General features: G+C 44.0%; 2 protein-coding genes and 1 pseudogene across 2 annotated transcripts in view; 2 read left to right on the top strand and 1 right to left on the bottom strand.

The window, feature by feature from the left end:
• Positions 1–6,461: 6,461 nt before the first annotated feature.
• Positions 6,462–7,383, bottom strand: LOC148020960 (uncharacterized; annotated as a pseudogene).
• A 1,795-nt stretch (positions 7,384–9,178) lies between these two features.
• Positions 9,179–20,061, top strand: part of LOC148020958 (uncharacterized) — a 44,324-nt gene continuing 33,441 nt past the window's right edge. The window contains exons 1-5 of the mRNA XM_087698193.1: positions 9,179–9,364; positions 9,455–9,813; positions 9,906–10,645; positions 10,741–10,844; positions 15,822–16,212. Of these exons, the coding sequence (XP_087554319.1) occupies positions 9,179–9,364; positions 9,455–9,813; positions 9,906–10,645; positions 10,741–10,844; positions 15,822–16,212 (1,780 nt within the window). The remainder of the gene's footprint in view (positions 9,365–9,454; positions 9,814–9,905; positions 10,646–10,740; positions 10,845–15,821; positions 16,213–20,061) is intronic.
• Positions 12,514–13,313, top strand: LOC148020959 (uncharacterized). Its single transcript, XM_087699483.1, has 2 exons — positions 12,514–12,819; positions 12,927–13,313. Exons 1-2 carry the CDS (start codon positions 12,604–12,606, stop codon positions 13,311–13,313), a joined length of 603 nt encoding a protein of 200 aa, XP_087555609.1. The 5' UTR covers positions 12,514–12,603.

Raw genomic sequence — 20,061 nt, 5'->3', positions numbered from 1 at the left:
ATTAAAGCTCTATATAACCATCGCATTGACATAAACCGTGGCATCTCCTCTATGCCCTTAGGATATCCAATTGATTGATGGCATGTACTACATCAAAAGTCAGATCTTTCTTCTTCCTGCTCTTTCCTAGCTTGCTTGTACCTAGCGAGCCACGTCTCCATGGAGGAATGGTGCAACATACAAAAAACGATTTACTTTCTCCTCCATTGCAGTATCCATTCTTTTTTCTACCTCATTTTCAACCACCACATCTTCGGTCAGTCTATCATCATCCTTCAGCAACCATAGCATACTATTGTCTGAATCCATCATTGGTAGCCACTGTGAAATATGCACTAATGCCTCAGACACCAACCAATCTTCAACATTGCTACCTTCTAGCCGAGCTCATTGTCACACAAAGCCTTTCAGGGTTGTCACAAAGTAATCCAAGAATAACATCCATTGTGTATGGACAAGTCTAGTAATCTCCACTTTGTCTACAAGATGCACCAAGAGGTGGGTTTGTATTGTGAGCATGCTGGTGGGCAGGTACTTCTCAAAGAGACAGACCGTCTCCACCACTCCTCGCCTTGCATATTCAATAAATGATATCTTGATCTCCTTTCATTGCACTAATTTTGATAACATGTAAATCGCCTGGCATATTTCTAGAGTAAGGCATCTTATGATTGCGATCGGTAGTACAAATTGCCACAAATGAAGAAGCATTATGAACAATGACTACACTCCAAATAGCAAAATATACAGGCCACTTATAGTCCATTCGTAGTACAAATCTGACATATCTTATGCCAATCATGGGATTTTAGCCCTGATAATTGACCGTATCATACTCGTCGACCTCATAATTTGCTTCACAAAGCGCTATTCTTTAATGGACAAAACCCAAGGAGTGCGAGGTAGTTGCAATCGACCATCAACACTAGATTGCAGCCAAAGGGCCTCCATCTTGTCTACCTCCTTCAAATCCATTCGTGCCCTTGTAGTGTCTCTCTTTCCTGTGATGCGGTTCCATAGCAAGCTATCCACATTCTTGAAAATATGCATGGGATCCAACAAGTGGTTGATCTATAAGTGGGTCAAATACAGCAACTTGTAGAAAACTGAGAACCGTCACATTTTGTTTGGATGCAACTCCATGTGGAAAATTTTTAGCTCGTACTATCTTTGGGCATTCATTCGTACTGGAGGTCATCCAAGAAAACCTTCCCTCAGTTCATAACCCTCAAGTAAGAAACCAGCGTGTCCTTGATATACCATCTTCGGGAGTCTAATTGTGGCCCACACAATGGGCATGCATGATAACCTCAGGTAACCAGACTTGTCTCAACACCTTCATCCTATGAATAAAAACTTGAACAAGCTATGATAGATATTGCCGAGAAGGGAAACCTACTTACCTGAGCACTCCCCAAATCGCAGAAAGTCATGCATGATCCACATGAGAATGGCTCATATATTGGCGAACCGTCAATCATTGTGCTTGCTCATATCTTCCACAGCGTCCCCCTTCTCCCACAAAATCTTAAGCTCATCGACTAATGGATGGAGATAGATGTCCATATTCTTGACTTTGTAATAGCCAGGATCGAGCAAGCTAAGGATCAGGTGTCCTTTCTTTGTAGAAAGCCATGGTGGGATGTTATAGTTAACAAGGACTACATGCCACACATTGTAAGAAGTTGAGTGGAGACCAAATGGGTTCGTGCCATCCATATAGCAAGACTAAGCCGAAGATTCCTTGGCTCTCGTACAAAGCATGTAAAGGTAGAGTCAATGTGGCTCCATGTGTGTGAACTCACTGATATTCATTGGACTCCATCTGTGGATCTATTCTGCGCATGCCACGTTGTCAAGCTCGCCATCCCTGACGTATGAAACATATGATGTATACGGGGATAAGTGGAAAATGTCTAAGAACTTTCTGAAGGATAGTTTGCCCTTGCAAGTCGTGTCTATTCCTATGAGCGCCACACTTTGGACATGTCTCCATAGTCTCGTATTCTTCTTGAAATAACACGCAATCGTTGACACATGCACGGATGCTGTTGTAGTCCATGCCAAGCTTTCGTAAAACATGTTGTGCATCATCACAAGACTCAAGCATGGTATTTGCAAGTGGTAATATGTGATACTTTAGCAACATGAAAAGAAATCATAAAACACCTTGAAAAATCACAATTGTTTTTTATAATGGTAATGAAAAGAAATCAATGAAGCGTACATAGAAGGTGCCTGAATAACTCAGTCACTCGTATCGCTCCACTCGTATTTTGATTATACACTTAGAAGTGCAAGCAGAGTGTTTAGGTGAGATTCTTGGTATCCATCATATAATGGTATGGATGCTTCCTCTCTAAGCGGATTAGATGTCTCAACATTCATGGGCATTAATGCATCGATCATTGCCTCCATCTCAAGCTCCAAGATTGTAGAAAAGTTTGAAAGGCTGTATGTCTCCTCTGGTATTGATGGTATAGACTGGGTAGTGCCAAGTGGTGGATTGGCTTAGGCGCTCCATCCATCGGATGCCCACAAAATCTTCTAATTGGCCACAATAGGTGCACTCCTCACTGGGATGAGGTGTCACCTCCTTGTAATAGATTTTACGGCCACATCCAATGTTTTTGTATATGATATTCAATTAGTTTGTGAATACAATGCATAATTGATATACACTTTTCTTACCGTTTGCTCAAAGTGTGAGATCACCTGATTATTGATCTCCGATTGAAACTCGCTAGAGTGTCATACATGTTCTATAGATAATCAATGTTTTCGTCTAATTGCCAGCTTGCATTGAGAGCAAGGACATGGGACACACTAATTAAGATACACCATGTGATCTTGAACATCATGACCTCCATCGTTTTCCATTTGGTCTACGTTACGACAAACAAATTGTTTTGTTCTCATTCTCTTTTTATTTCTTAAATTATTTGAGAAGGGATTTCTTATCTTGTAACTCAATAAAATTAACGTAAACTAAAGTCTTGGTTTTCTCCCCCTTTCTTTGTTTCTCCTCCTTTCTTTCCACCTTTCTTTGCGCTCTTCGTTTTATGTTCTCTCCCCTTTCTCTTTCATGTTTTCTTTGTCTTTCATATTTATTATCTCTTTCTTGTTCTCTCTTCCTCTTTCTTTCTTATTCTCCCTCTCTTATTTTTTTCTTCCTCTCTCTCTTTTTCTTTGTTGCCCCTCTCTTTGCTTCTCTCCACCCCCTTACGAGCGGGTCTACAGTATGTAAAGTCTAATATGCTATGCATGGGGGTGTGGAACTAGCTACTCTACGTTGGTCCTGTGGTATTGCACTAGATCTCATCACATTTTATCCTTTGTGTGTAACTCGATATGCAGAGCATAGGAGGAGGTAGCACAAAGCATATCAAGAAAACCAATCATTCATCTCCAAGTTCAATCTCTCTTCGCTTTACCAGGCCTGGAGACACAGGCCTTTCGTACCTTCCCGAATCTTTGAACACACCCAAGGTGTACCTTTAATAAAACCTCTCTCTCTCTTTCTCTACTACTACTACTACTACTATTACCACTACTACTACATCCACCATCCCACCTTTCATATATTGCTCAACAGTTTCAAAACACGCAAGAACAAAACCTCTCTTTGTTTTTCTCAACAACTCCTGTTTCCTCATTCATTCTCCTCTCTCCCTCCCTCCCTCCCTCCTTCCCTTCCTCCCTCCCTCCCTCCCTCCCTCCCTCTCTCTCTCTCTCTCTTTATTATGTTTCATGCTTATTCCCTCTCTCTCTCATTCTTTCTTCTTATCCCTCTCTCATTTTCTCTCTTTCTCCCTCAATGCACATCATTGTAAAAAAAAAAACAAAAAAAGAAGAAATTAAAGAACAAGAACAAACCCTCCCTTTGTTTTTCTCTGCCCCCTTGTGTTTTCTCATTCATTCTCCTCTCTCCCTCTCCCTCTCTCTCTCTCTCACTCTCTCTCTCACTCTCTCTATTTCTCTATTTCTCTATTTCTCTCTTTCTTTATTACGTTTCAGGTTTATTCCCTCTCTCCCCCTCTCTCTCTCTCTCTCTCTCTCTCTCTCTCATTCTTTCTTCATTTTTTCTTTCTTATTTTCCCTCTCTCATTTCCTCTCTTTCTCCCTCAATGCATCTCATTCTCAACAAAAATGAACAAAAGAAAAGGAGAAAGAAAAAGAGCAAACCAAGAGGGAGCAATGCACTCACTACAAAGGCTCAAGGATGGATTCTTCATCTCCTCTTCGCGACGGTGGCTCCTCTTCACCCTTCATGCACTTCCTCCTCTCCTTCACAAATGGCAGTGGTGGCAGTGGCGGCGGTGGCGGCAGTGAGAAGCTCTCCTTCTCTCTCTTTCTCCCTCCCAAATGCATGATCTATTCCGCTCTCTCTTTCACTCTTTGTGGCAAAATGTTGTGCTCGGGTTTCAGCCCGTTTTTTTTGTCTAAGTACCGTAGCTATTTGTGTCACATTTGTGATGCAAATAGTGATGCCACTAATATGTGTCGGAACTGCTTGTTTCTATTCCCCTCTATCCTTGTAGTGAATGATAGGTATAAGTAGGACAAATGAAAAGTGCAAGCTAATGCTTAGTCTTCTAATGATTGCAGTATTGTTCCTAAGTCCAATATCAAGATAGAAGAGATAAATACTCAGATTACAACATAGATAATTACATGGATGTTCAATGTGCTTAGTCTCAATGTTGGCTTCTTGATTTAAGAGCTTTCTTTCATGTAACTTTGTATCATTGATGGTTTCATACCTACCACACTATTACAGGCTCAATTGGATTGGGTGATGATCAAGTATGTGACATTATTCACATGGGTGATGTGAGATTGCAGTTGGTACTAGTGCTCCATTTGACACTACAAGGAATTGGGCAATTAGCGACGGTGGATATCGGCGTCGCTATAGGCGTCGCTATTGGCGTCGCGACTAGCGACGCAAATAGCGATGCAAATAGCGACGCCGCAGGAAAAAAAGCGTGGCTGAAACCAGAGCGCCGTTTTCATTTTCATTTCTTCGCCTTTTGAGAGCGAGAGCGAGGGAGAGAGCCAAGGCTTTGTGAGAGAAGAAGAGGAAGAGACTTGCTGCCGCCGCCGCCGCCGCCGCCACCGCCACCGCCACCGCCGTTGTTCACGAAGGAGAGGAGGAGCCCTCGTTGCAAAGAGAAGTCGCCCACGCTCGCCATATCTCATTGGTGAGTCTCCCTCTCTCTTTCTTTTACTTGTTGAAGGTTTAAATCGTTCTCTTTTGTTTGTTTAGGAGAGGAAATGAAAGAGAATGAGAGGGAGAGGGAGAGAGAGGGAGAGAAAGAGAGGGAGAGAGAGGGAGAGAAAGAGAGGGAGAGGGAGAGGGAGAGGGAGAGAAAGAGAGGGAGAGTGCGTTCTCTCTCTCTCTCTCTCCCTTTTGCTTGTTTAATGTTTAAATTACTTTCTTTTTTGCTTGTTTAGGAGAGGAAACGAGAGAGTAAGAGAGAGAGAGAGGGAGAGAGAGAGGGAGAGGGAGAGGGATAGGGAGAGGGAGAGGGAGAGGGAAAGAAAGAGAAAGAGAAAGAGAAAGAGAATAATAGAGGGGGAGGGAGAGGGAGGGGGAGGAAATAGGAGAGGGAGAGAAAGAGAAAGAGAGGGAGAAGGAGGGAGAGTGCATTCTCTCTCTCCCTCTCCCTTTTGCTTGTTTAATGTTTAAATTACTTTCTTTTTTGCTTGTTTAGGAGAGGAAATGAGAGAGTAAGAGAGAGAGAGAGGGAGAGAGAGAGGGAGAGGGAGAGGGAGAGGGAGAGGGAGAGGGAACACTACAAGGGATCGGGCTCATACCCGCGCTCCTAGCCGCACAAAATGACTTGGGAAAAAAAGTGTCGGGCCCGTGTAATAGCGCGTGTATCATCGCGGCCAGAGACATGCATGTAAAAGCGCGTGTACAGTGACAGTCAGTCGCGCGAATACACGACCCCATACACGCGTTCTGCGCAGTTTTGCTGCAAATTTACACGCGAATCTAACAGACTATCCGCGCAAATATACGCAATTTTGACAGATGACACGCGCTTATACACGCAATTACAGAGGGAAAAAAAAAATCCAGAGAGTGCTTTTGGGTGCCTGGATGCTGTTCCAGCATCCAGCCACCCAAAGGCACTCTCTGGATTTTTTTTTGGTGCATTGCACCATAAAAAAAGAGCGATTTAGATTTCAAGACACGAATCAAGACTCACTCTCTATGAGTACACGATTCAATATTACTATCTAAAACTTAATACACGACTCAAGACTCATGATTCAATACATTGTCAATACATGATACATTTGTGTACAAGGGAGTCCATATGTCAAAATAGCCCATGGCTTTAATTAGGAACAAATATATACAAAGTCAAATAGGGAGCTAGGTGCAAAAAAGCCCATGGCTTCAGTTACAAAATTTTTTTGTACAACCACATCCTACAATATTCTGAAAGCTAATCAGAGGATGATGAGGACCCTGTGCTCTCTCCATGATCAGAGGAGCTCGCATCGGTATATTCCGATGAGTGGTGCTCGCCTCCACCAGGAGCAGTGGCACGAACATCAGCAGTGGCGGCTGGATCATCAGGGGCAGGAGCATCAGCAGCTTGTGCCTGTTCAAGAAATATACCGTATGTAAGTATACATATATATGCAATTAAATAAACCGAAATCATTCATTTAGAGTTTTCAAGTACCTGTCGACCGTATGGTCTCATGGCCGCGTCAAACTGCGCATCCGTAATACGTCCCTCGTTTCTGAAGATGGCCCACGTGTCACGTCTGCTATTGCGGCGAGCATACCCAGTCTCGTGGGCTGTGGGCCTCCTCCCCATAACCCGTCGCTGTAACATAATCAAGATAGTTTGTACGATCAAAACAATCATAGAATCAATGAATTTGGCAAACAATCAAATAAAGAGGCAAGTTACTTACGAACTCTGCCTCCCACGACTCGACGCCGCCAGATCCGAAATGCGACGATCCAATGGTCTCCATCTGAATCCGTCATGCCTCTACATGCTGCCTGCTCTTCACGCCTCCCTCTGCGCGCTTCTTTGCCTCCTTCCACTCGCGTTTGTGGGCAGTGGCAGGTTTCTCACAAGGATAGCCACCCGCAGCTACATTCACCCCATCATCGTACGCGAGTTTCTTAAGGTGAGATCTTTTATTACTTAAGATCTCCCTTATTCGCGTCCTTCCCCATACATCCGAGAATGTCGCTCGTGGGGGATTGGGGTACCGACTATGTACACTATCTAGGACCTCCCTAACTAACCGGCTATCCTGATCTTTAAATTTTACAAAACAGTTTCTATACATGTTTGAAACTACCCCCCGCATATACTCCATCACCTCTTTCCCTCTCGCATCCATGACTACCCCGCCCCTATCCGTAACATTGTAGAAAATCTCTCCCTCCACCTCTCTCGCCTCCTCCGACTCCTCACTGTCTCCTCGTACATGCCTCCCTCCATGCCCTCTCTCACCGCGTGCCCTACTACCCCCCCCACCAAAGCACCCGCCGCATCCTCCACTCCCACTCTCCCTACTGCGGCGTCGGCTCTCATCTGTACTGCGGGAGTAGCCATGACTAGGGGTGGCTGCACGTGACTGTGTACGTGACTGTGGCTGTGAGGGAGCACGTGATGGTGGCCGTGAGCCCTCACGTGACGGTACAGAGGAGGGTGTGCGTGAGTGTGTCCGTGCAGGGGTGTGTCTCCTCGGTGAGCGTGTATGCGCAGGGGTACGTCTCGTCGGACTCGCAGGCGTAGACGGTAGTGGAGAGGCTTGTGTACTTGGGGGCGCGGTGTGACCTGGGAGTCTAGGAGGAGGATGGGCATACATATACTCTGTCAGCTCCACTGGATTAGGATGGCGCCCAAAATGGTTTATCATCTCCATCATCCAAGTGGCATATGCCCACGGATCGGAGGAAGAGGCTGGATCCATGAAGAATCTGCAAAGCGTCGAAATTCCGCCTCAATGAACCAAGCAAAACATGCATATAAAAAATAAACATATCTCCCACAATATATCTCCTCAATATATCTCCTACAATATATAACCTACAACATATATCTACCATTCTAGAAAATAAACATATCTCTTACAATACCAAACATCGAATTAGTAGAAGATCATAAGCCAAAAGAAGAAGTTCATTTCGAATTAGTGACGAAATTCATGAAAAACAAAAACTCTTTTCTCTATCTTGACGGACATTGTCCATCAAGGGAGAAATGACTAAACACATACACAAGGGTTCCTTCTTCTCTCTTTCCTCTATCTTGACGGATGTCGTTTGTCAAGAAATAAATAGTTAAGCACATATACAATGTGTGTGAATTCCTTCTTCTCTGTTTCCTCTATCTTAACGGACCATATCGGTCAAGAGAGAAATAGTTAAGCACATATAGAATGCGTGTGAATTCCTTCCTCTCTCTTTCCTCTATCTTGATGGACATCGAATTAGTAGAAGATCATAAGCTAAAAGAAGAAGTTCATTTCGAATTAGTGATGAAATTCATGAAAAACACCGCAATCCAAGTCCAAACTTGCAGTTAAAACTCAAGAGTAAAGAATGAACAGACATGGTGCCCAAATTTGCAGCTCAAACTCGAGAAAAAAATGAACAGACACAGCGCGTGTACCGGCCCGTGAAAAGAACCGCGTGTAAAATCGCGTGTACTGTCTGTGCACACAGACCAGACGCGAGTCTACACGCGCTGCTACACGCGGTACCGACGATAAAAATTTTGAAAGGGACCGACCACCGAAACGGTCAGATGTACTTATAAATTCTATCCTCTGTCGCTTTCAAGTACACATAGCACGGGTGGAAAGAAAGAAAGCGACAGATTTGCCAAAACAAACAAACGACAACCAACCTCTTTGAAAAGTCTTTGAAAAGTGAGTTCGTTGATTCTTGCTTCTCTCTCCCTTTCTGTGTTGTCTGCACCCTTTGCTTCTTTTGGGTAGTCCAAGAGGGAGAAGGCTGGTTGGAAGAGGCAGGTTCGGGGGTTTGGAAGAGCTGGAGGCAGAGGTACTGTAGCGACAAAGAAAGAAGAAGAAGAAGTGTTTTGAAAGAGGGCTTTTGAAAGAGGCATAGGATGTGTATGATTTCACTAAAAACTGATCCTACTTCTGTATTGGTTATTTTGGACATAGCATGTCATCATCCTCTTCAAGCAGTTCTGGTGAGGATGAGACAATGCGTCATCGTGATCGCGACGTGTGGCTGGCACAAAGGATCAAGTGTACGTGTAATCGATGTCAAGGGTGCATTGTACGAGCGCGTCGAATTACATTGAATCACATCTCGATGTATGGAGAATGGATTCAAACAGGTTTAGAGGTGAGAAGATGTGAATTGAAAGTATTAAAATAACTCATGGTGTGCAAATTAATGGAGCGCGTTGTAATATATATACTGTGATTGAAGCAGGATGCAGTACCACACCCTAACATGGTGCCATACGCACGGCGAGAGCATGCAAAGCGTCGACGAGATGATGCTGGAGCTTCGGGATCTGTTGTCGGAGATGAGTGGGAAAGGGATGACAATAGCCCTGCACCCCACGAAGTTGTGGAAGAGGAAGTGTTTGATGACATGGTGCGAATTCTTTTTAGGGATGATCGCAAAGGTGTGGACGACAATGATATGGAACAAGAGCATCTCTACAACGCTTCATCGACACCGGTTTTTGAAGGGTGCACATTCTCTATTTTACGTGCTTCACTTGAACTGCTCAATATACAAACAGTTTATGGATGGAGCAATGCAAGTCTTGACGCATTATTGAAGTAAGCATTGTAACTTGCAAATTTGAGTTAGTGGTTTTTGGTTTACAGTATAGGGTTTAGGGTTATGGGCTAATTGATGATATTGGATGCAGGCTATTATCAAACATGCTTCCAAAGGGGAATAGACTACCCACCTCAAGAGACAAAGCGAGGCGCTATGTGACATCTCTTGGAGGATTGGATTATGATCGCATACATGCATGCGTCAATGATTGCATTCTCTTTCGTGGGACGCATAAGGAGGCTCGACAGTGTCCCACTTGTGGTGAAGCAAGGTATAGAACAGATGTGAAGAGTTTTGATGTACCTCGTAAAGTCTTGCGACACTTTCCTATAATTCCTCGCATCAAACACATGTTCAAGTGCAAATCCATAGCAGAGCTCATGTCATGGCATTCCTCGCATCGATCGGATGATGGCATGTGGAGAATTCCTGCAGACACTCCTGCTTGGAAGCATATTGAAGATGAGTGGCCCAGCTTTACAACAGAGCCTAGAAACTTGAGACTTGGCCTAGGTATGGATGGAGTGAATCCGTTTGGTTTCAAGAGCACCGCATACAGCGTGTGGCCGGTTGTGTTGGTGAATTACAACCTTCCACCATCAATGGCGATCAAGAAGGGACATCTTATGTTATCCCTTCTGATTCCAGGGAAACATAAAGTCAAGCATATGGATGTTTATCTTGAACCGTTGATTGATGAGTTGGAGGAACTATGGAGAGGTGTTGCGGTAGTGGACATTAGTAGGCCTCCCTCCTCTCGACACTTCGACTTAAAAGCAGTGTTGATGTGGACAATGCATGACTTTCCAGGATACAGCGATTGTTCTGGTAAGAATTCTAACTACCTCCCGACTCTAATACTACTAGCTATATCAATTATAACTATTGACTTTATTATTCTAACTTTTTTTTTATTTTAACAGGTTTGAGGACATCGGGTAAAGATGCATGTCCTATATGTGGCCCTTCATTGGTACATGAGTATGCTGATGGTTTGTGTAAGACCATATTCGATAATCATCATCGATTTCTCCCATCAGATCACCCTAAATATGCTCCTAGTAAGAGGAACATTCATCCACAGACACTTCGTGCAAAAGATTGGAAGCGTATTTGGGAGTCTTCAAATGTTCTTCCTCCAAATGGCATGAACAGGTACATCTCCATTGTTTTCAATCTTGTTTTGTGTAGTCTCTAAAGTTGGAATAAAGATGACACTCTGCAATCCCTTGTGTAGGTACTCCATTTTTTTCCGGCTACCATATTGGACCCATCTCAAGATCAACCATCTTCTTGATCCCATGCACATCTTCAAGAATGTGGGATCTAGTATTTGGGAACATGTTATTGGTAAAAGAGACAATGTTAGCGTACGGGAGGACTTGCAGGTCGCAGGACGTATGCGTCAAGCTTGGCCACGAGAGGAGGGTGGGCACGTTCGTCTTCCGCCTGCTCCCTGGATTATATCAAAGAAGGAGGAGAAGAAGGTAAAGCAAGCCATCACCACTTTGCGTACTCCCACTGGATGCATGAGATCATTGAAGGGAGCGTTTACAACCACTAAGAAAAGAGGGGTTGAGCAACTACATGGGTTGAAGTCCCACGATTGGCACAAGATGCTCCAAGTAAGTGTTTTCCAATTATTGTAGGTTGAAATTAAATTTTGTAATGCCCTAACCCAAATATACATGTGCTCTTATGTGCGCAGTTCATACTATCTACTAGCATCGACCATTGTGCAGATAGGAGTTTGAAAAGATGTATTTATAAGATGGGCGAGCTTGTGAGGTATGTAAATCCCATGTAATATCACCCTTCATTATACCTTGCAAAATGAATGTGCATGAGGTATAACGTACTGTGCATTTATTTTTCAGATATGTTAGTTCCAAAGCAATTGATCCAGCCACATTGGATGATGCGCGTGTTATGGCAGTGGAGGTGGTTTGTATGGTAGAGGAGACTTTTCCGCGAACCATTCTCACAAGTCAACTACATCTCATTGTGCATTTAGTGGATGAAATTGCTTTATGTGGCACTGTGCATGCCTGTTGGATGTTCTTCCTAGAGCGCTTCATGAAGACCTTAAAAGACTTTGTGAGGCAAAGTGCAAGGCCCGAAGGAAGCATGGCTGAGGGTTGGTTGATACAAGAGTCTCTTGTATATATATCAGAATTTCTTGATCAGGTGGATAGCTCTTTGCCGCGACTATGGAGCAATGAAGAGGACTTGAGGATGACGTCTATTGTGCCTCAAGGAAAAGGACAGAGCAAAGTAATTGAGAGAACATTGATTGATGATCTTAATTTCACTTGCATCCTTAATAGTGATGTGATGAGCAGATGGGTTACAAGATACGAGGATGCAAAGACAAAAAGGCAAGCAGACAGAGCTCTCTTTCGGAGGCAACATGGCTCTCGTAAGGCGTACCCTAAGCATCTAGCAACACTTCCGAATGATATTCATGTTGATTGGTTGCATGAGGAAATGGAGAGAGCAGAGAGAGATGAGGGGCTGCATATCACGGCGGAAGAATGGGAGTATGCACGAGGATGCATGTTAAAGGTACATAGAACAAATGTAAATTTGCATTCTTTGTAAGTGATTGGCTTTTCATATTTATTCACATTAATTGCTTACATAGATATTGCTTATATTTTGGTCCAGTGCACTATGTTCAATGCTATATGTGTGAAGGCAAGCATTTTCGAACACAAAGAATAGATGAAAAGAGGAATACACAAGATTGCGGTGTCATTAGTAGCTTTGAGGGAGCCAATGGAAAAATGGATGATTATTGTGGCACAATCCAAGACATATACAGACTTGACTTTCGCCGCTTCTTTGTGTATGTTTTGGATGTCAAATGGCAAATGAACGTGGTGGAAAAAGGGCCTAACGCAACGATAAAACGCCATGCAAGTGGCTATGTAACTATTGACTCTACAAAGTTTTGGCAAACAAAGAAAGATAGGCTCGTATTGCCACAACAATGTGAGCAGGTATGCATTTTTTTACAAATGTGTTTCATGTACATATATATCTAAGCTCGCGCACCCCTTGACTTTTGATATGCTAATTAATTAATGAATTATGTGTATTTGAGCAGGTTATCTATATGCCAATGGTGCATGATAGTAAATGGTGGTATGTCATCCCTATTGCACCACGTTCCAAAGTAATGTATAATACATTCACTGATATGGAGCATATGGAGGATGTGGCAAGCCGCAAAGAAGATGATGTCGAACATGCCAATGTAGATGATCATGATAATGAGGATGAGCGTGCCATTTCTCATGATCATGAGGATGACCCTTCCATTGAGGATGATGGTGATGATGATGAGAATGATCAAGGCATCGGTACCATTATCAATGGGCAAAATAGCGATAGTAGAATAAATTTAATCGTAGCCTTACAAATTGATCAAATGGATATTGATGTTGATCGTTTGGCAAGGATGGATCTTATTGAAGATGAGATCGAACCCTAACCAATCCATCACTGTATTGTTCCAAATTCATGACATTTCTATTGTATACTTTGTCTTTCAATAACCATATGAAGATATATTTTTCAATATATTACGTTGTTGTAAGTGCATGTAGTGGGATTTTGTAATGGTTTGTAAACACTGCAATGCACAATGATATTTTTAAAACTTAATGGTTTTCTATTTTGAAAAGAAATGGATTTCTGTAGTTAGGCTCTGTGTCGCGTGTAACAGAGCGTGTATTATGACAGACTTAACGCGCAAATACACGCGCCCTCACATGCAATTATACACACGCCTGATACTGCTGTAACTATACACGACCATACACGCGCTCGTAACTTGGCGCATATACACGCGCTGTTACATGCATGTATACACGCGCCCGATATTGCTGTAAGTATAAACGACCATACACGCGCCCGTAACTTTTCGCGTGTAATGGACGCGTGTATGGCGGCATTGTGTTGTAGTGGAAAGAAAGAGAAAGAGAAAGAGAAAGAGAAAGAGAAATAGAGGGAGAGGGAGAGGGAGGGGGAAGAAATAGGAGAGGGAGAGAAAGTGAAAGAGAGGGAGAATGAGGGAGAGTGCATTCTCTCTCTCCCTCTCCCTTTTGCTTGTTTAATGTTTGAATCACTTTATTTTTTGCTTGTTTAGGAGAGGAAATGAGAGAGAAAGAGAGTGAGAGGGAGAGGAAGGGGAAGGAAATGAGAGAGGGATAGAAAGAGAAAGAGAGGGAGAGTGCATTGTATCTCTCCCTCTCCCTTTTGCTTGGAGGATGTTTAAATCACTTTATTTTTTGCTTGTTTAGGAAATGAGAGAGAAAGAGAGATAGAGAGGGAGAGGGAGAGGGAGAGGGAGAGGGAGAGGGAGGGGGAGGGGAAGGAAATGAGAGAGGGAGAGAAAGAGAACGAGAGGGAGAGGGAGAGGGTGAGAGAAAGAGAGGAAGAGAGGGAGAGGGAGAGAAAGAGAGGGAGAGGGAGGGGAAGGAAATTTAAGATAATATACTTATTGATAATGGTATGCAATATGCTTTGCCATGGGCCACGTACTTCATCAAAATGAACCCAAAATTATTGTTATAGAAGAAGAAACCCTTAAATTGAGTATATGATAATTTCTCTAAGGTCTTATGACTATGAGTAGAATTGATTGAAATAAATTTTATTACTATAGTTATAAAATTTCATAGATGGCGCGCATTAATTTTAAAATGGATTACTTATACTCAAAGCCGAGATATAACAAATAATTATCTACCGGGACAGACAAATCGTTGAGCATGATACAAGGCCGAGATATAACATCGGAAAATCTCTCGACTACTATATACAATGCAAGGTTTATGGTCAACTTGTAACTTGAGGTACATCTCCATAAAGCTATCCATTTAAGCCTCGTTTGCTGTAATGTAGATAAGATGGCAAACGAAGAAGGTCTTATTGTTCAAGACCGCGAGACGTATCTTAATCAGTGTGTCCCATGTCCTTGCTCTCAATGCAAGTTGGCAATTAGACGAAAACGCCGATTGTCTATAGAACACGTACGATGATTTGGCGAGTTTCAATCTGAGATCATTGATAAGGCGATTGCAGATTTTTAGCAAACGGTAATTTGAAGTTAGCATTTTTCATGCATTGTACTCTCAAGCTAATTGAAAACCATACACAATAAGATTGGGTCTTGTTGGCAAATTTTGTATCCAAGGGGGTGATGTCTCGACCCAAGGGGGAGTGCACCCTTTGCGGCCAATTAGAAGAGTTTGTGGACGTGCGATGGATGGATTGCAGGAGCCAATCGACCACTCGCAAAGCCCATCTATACCGTCAATGCCAAAGGAGACAGACAACCTTCCCGACTTGCCTACAATCTTGGAGCGTGAGATGGAGGCAATGATCGATGCATTGATTCCCATGGATGTTGAGACATCTGACCGCTTAGAGAGGAAGCATCCATACCATTATATGATGGGTGCCGAGTATCTCAGTTGAAGACATTGCTTGCACTCTTAAGTGTGCAAGAAAAATACGGTTGGAGCGATATGAGTGTGACTGAGTTATTCAGGTACCTTGCACACAGACTTCATTGTTTTAAAAAAAAAACAGTATTATTGCAAACATGGATGGATTTTTCAAGGTGTTTTATGATTTTTTCAGGTTATTGAAATATCATATATTACCACCTACAAACACCATGCCTGAGTCTCGTGATGATGCACGACATGTTTTACGGAAGCTTGGCATGGACTACAATAACATCCATGCATGTGTCAACGACTGCATATTGTTTCGAGATGAATACGAGACTATGGAGACATGTCCAAAGTGTGGTGCTCACAGGTATCGACAGGACTTGCAAGGGCAGACCATCCCTCAAAAAGTTCTCAGACACTTTCCGCTCATCCCCCGCATAAACCACATGTTTTGCACGTCTGCCATGGCAAGCTTGACAACGTGGCATGTGCAAAATAGGTCCACGGATGGAGTGCAACGAATATCAGCAGATTCGCGCGCATGGAACCACATTGACTCTACCTTCCCAGGCTTTGCGGGAGAGCCAAGGAATCTTCGGCTCGGTCTCGCCATGGATGGTGTGAACCCATTCGGTCTGCGCTCGACTTCTTACAGTGTGTGGCCTATAGTGCTTGTCAACTACAACATTCCTCCATGGCTTTCTACGAAGAAAGGACATCTCATCCTTAGCTTGCTCGTCCCGGGCCGCTACAAAGTAAAAAATATGGACGTGTATCTTCGTCCATTAGTCGATGAGCTTAAGATTTTGTGGGAGGAGGGGGTCACGGTGCAAGATATGAGTAGGCGCGATGGTCGGCGGTCAGCCAACATTCGAGCCATTCTCATGTGGACGATGCATGACTTTCCGGGATTGGGAGAGTGCTCAGGTGAGCAGACCTTTGTTCTCGCTGGTAATATCTATATTTTATTTCATTCAATCAAGTATTCACTAGGTCGTGGATCGCCTTGCAGGTCTCGTTACCTCAGGTTATCATGCATGTCCATTGTGTGGGCCACAGTTAGACTCCCGAAGGTCACGAACCAGGAAGAAGATGGTATATCAAGGACACGCCGCTTTCTTGCCGGAGGATCATGAACTCAGGGAAGGTTTTCTTGGACGACCTCCAGTACGTATGAACGCTGCAAGCTGGTACGAGGTGAAAATGGTAAACCCGGAATCACATCCAAATGGAATGCGACGGTTCTCAGTTTTCTACGAGTTGCCATATTGGACCCACTTACATGTCAACCACTTGTTGGATCCCATGCATATTTTCAAAAATGTGGGCAGCTTGCTATGGGACCACATCACAGGAAAGAGAGACACTATAGGGTCACGAATGGATTTAAAGGAGGTAGGTAAGATGGAGGCGCTTTGGCCGCAGTCGAGTGCTGAAGGGGGAGTGCAGCTTCCTCGTGCTCCCTGGGTTTTGTCTACCAAAGAAGAGCGCATTGTGAAGCAAGTAATCAAGTCTATCCGCACTCCGACGGGTATGATGCGTTCTCTCAGGTCCGCATTTTCTAAAGATGACCAAATGTCTGGGCTAAAATCCCATGATTGGCATAAGATATGTCAGGTTTGTGAACAAAATGGATTTTAATTAGCGTGGACATTTTGAAATTTGAAAAGTGACCATTATTCTTAATGCTTTCTCATTTGTGGCAGTTTGTCCTACCGATCGCGATCGCGGGATGCCTGTCCATACGCGATTGCTGGACCTGTCCATACGCGATGGATGTTCTTCTTGGAGCGCTTCATGAAAACCCTGAAAGGCTTTGTGCGACAACGAGCTCGTCCGGAAGGTAGCATGGCGGAAGGTTGGTTGGTGTCAGAGGCGTTAGTGCATATCTCACAATGGCTACCAACGGTGGAACCAGACAATGAAATGCTATGGACGCTGAAGGACGATGACAGGCTGACTGGAGATGTGGTGGTTGGAAATGGGGTAGAAAAAAGAATGGATGCCTCAATGGAAGAGAAGGTGAATCGCTTTTGTATGTTGCACCATGCCTCCATGGAGACGTGGCTCGCCAAGTACCAGATTGCAAGGCAAGATCGAGAGGAAGCGCGAGCTGAATTTCGACGCAGTATGCGTCACCAACCGATTCGATATCCCGAAGGCATGGAGGAGATGCCACGGTTTATGTCAACACGATGGTTGCATGGAGCCTTGACCGCAGCATCCAGCGAAGGGACAGAGGTCCCAATGGAGGAGTTGGAGTTCTCGAGGGGATGTAGTCCAAAGGTAATGAGGGGTTTAGAATGTGTCGTATCTAAATTTGCTTGCTACATCTAATTTGAGTGTTTCAATGTGCAGTACAAAATATATAGTGCAGTGTGGTCGCGCGGACGGAATTTTCGGGTGGAGCGTATTGACCAAATACGCTCCACAATGGACTGTGGTGTCATGGCAAGGTTTGAGCAAGAGAGCCGGCGACGAGCAACTGATCCGAACACGGTTGTGGATGAGATGGAGTATTTTGGGAGCTTGCAAAGTATTATTACGGTGGATTACCGTAGCTTCTCCATGATAATATTCGATGTGCAGTGGTTCAAAGTGGTACTTGGAGGAGCTGGCGCAACAGTTTGACGAGGTCCATTTGGATTTCTCGAAATAGATTCCAAAAAAAAATAGATGGATTTGCGCGACACCTTTGTGTTGCCGGCCCATTGTGAACAGGTACAAATAGTCATTTGCTTGCTAATTGTAATACGACATGGTTTATGTCACAATGGTTTGAAGCCGCTTTGTAAGTGTTTGTGAACAGGTAATCTTCTATCCAAATCCCCAACAATCTCGATGGTGGTATGTTATACCTTCAACTCCTCGAGGTGCAAGAGTATACGATCAAAGCGATGTTCCAGGCATAGATGAAGAAAATATGCAAATAGAGGGATCAAAATTACAAGGGGTGGAGGCCACCGCAAGCTTGGATTCCGCATCGGCTAACAATGATGGAAATACAAAAGTCGTAGAATTTTTTGAGAATGAGGCAGACTCGTTCTTTTGTGATGACATGTCTATCGACCTTCCAGTGTATGCAGAGTTGTGTCAGGAGATTAACATGGGACCATAGAATACTTCAATTCGTTGTTTAGATCTTCCATAAAGGTAGATAAGATATGCATTTTAAGAGGGATTTTTCAAAAATGATTTATATTAATGTGCTTTGTATAGTTTAAATGGATTATTCTAACATCATTTTTTATCTATGCAGGTATCGACATTTTCAGGATGAGTCGAGGGATGAGCGATGAGGAGTTTCAGGACATGATGGCACGCATGTCTCCAGATCAGCTCGCGAGATTCAGAGAGATGGAAGATCAGGAGCTGTCTCGTTCTTTGTCAGGGCGCTTTGCTAGATCAGCTTCAGCGCGATCAAATGCTTCAGCTTCGAGCAGACGATCTCGACGCTCGCGACTTGGGCCAGAGGGAGGGACTGCGACTGCAGGAGGATCAGGGGGGTGCTGCTGTGGAGACACGGACGCGGTGTCTCCGTCTCGTCATTCAGCTGGAGCTGCGTCACCTCCAGGATTTGTCACACCTGTGGGGACGTCCACTCCAGTTACTCCGGCTTTTGCGCAGCCGTCGGCAGATGGCACGCCTTTTGGTGGCACCCCTTTGAGTGGCACTCCGGGAGAGGGTACCCTCGTCGGTACATCGGATGTACAGGGGTCTCCTGGATATGCCCAGGAGCGTGGACGGAGATGGGAGAGGGCCCATCTTAGGCATACTCCTAGGGGTTATGGATACCTAGTGGATGGTAGGTCAGGAGCCATCATCATGAATGATGAGGGGAGGAGGGTGATGGCTCTCATGAGGGAGTTGTGCCAACAAGTTTTTCAGCACAACGTCCTGGATCATTGGAGAAACATACCGGAGGGGAGCAAGGAGTACATAGTAGCATCCTTGCACGAGGAGTTCCCGGTGCCAGCGGCAGTGGATAGATTCTATACGGGCTGGATGATGGATTGCATGCGTGCATACATGTCACATAGACGATCCGACTCACGCAAGGCAATCAAGAGTGGGGCTCCAAAGCCCGAGTGGTTAGATGCAGACAACTGGCACCGACTGAGGGAGGAGGCTACAAATTCGCCAGGACGTTGGAGTCAGCAGCGGGAGGCGGCGAGGGCACGAATCGAGGCCGGATCGGTAGATCATCTTGGGAATGGCGACCACAGGACATATTTGGAGGACTTTGTAAGTTTCTCTTTTGTTTTGCTTATTTGTTTTTTTGAGATATTCTTTGTACTGACAATCATGTTTCTAACAGTTAGCATTTTGTTTTCTTTGCAGCACTCCATTACAAATCGCGATCCACAAGGCCTTGAGACTCGATATGCAGAGAGGCACGGTCTCAGATCATTGATCGACCGATTGTATAGACGCGGCGGCCCAGTAAGTCGCTCATCTTTCTTATCCGTAGTTACCATGAGATATTTGAATGCATTATTGTATGGTGGATTGATATGTTGTTTCTTTTTCTGCAGAATTCATTTGATGCTCCTTTGCAGCGGGACGAGCTTTCGGGGGACGAGGATTTGTAGCTCGCCCTTGGATCCTTAGAGCTCACATACCTTTAGTTTTTAGTCGCCCGATCTATGTACACATTTTCTATGTATTAGTGATATTGTTTTATGATTGTACCAATCGCATTTTATGCGATATCATGTATTTATTTCATCTATCAGTTTTATGATTTTAGTATACATTCTTTTTGTTTGCAAACGC

This window comes from Lygodium microphyllum, chromosome 18 (assembly GCF_053477565.2).
Source record: "Lygodium microphyllum isolate KBCC chromosome 18, Lygodium_microphyllum_v1.1.10, whole genome shotgun sequence".
Lineage (NCBI taxonomy): Eukaryota > Viridiplantae > Streptophyta > Polypodiopsida > Schizaeales > Lygodiaceae > Lygodium > Lygodium microphyllum.
Note: the sequence above shows the minus strand (reverse complement) of the source record. Positions and strands in the feature narration are given on the sequence as shown.

Bases quoted from the DNA above. Each gene is read 5' to 3' on its own strand.
- LOC148020959 (XM_087699483.1), top strand. From the start codon at position 12,604: ATGGATGATTATTGTGGCACAATCCAAGACATATACAGACTTGACTTT. The intron at 12,820-12,926 runs GTATGCATTTTT...GTATTTGAGCAG, and splicing joins TGCCACAACAATGTGAGCAG to GTTATCTATATGCCAATGGT.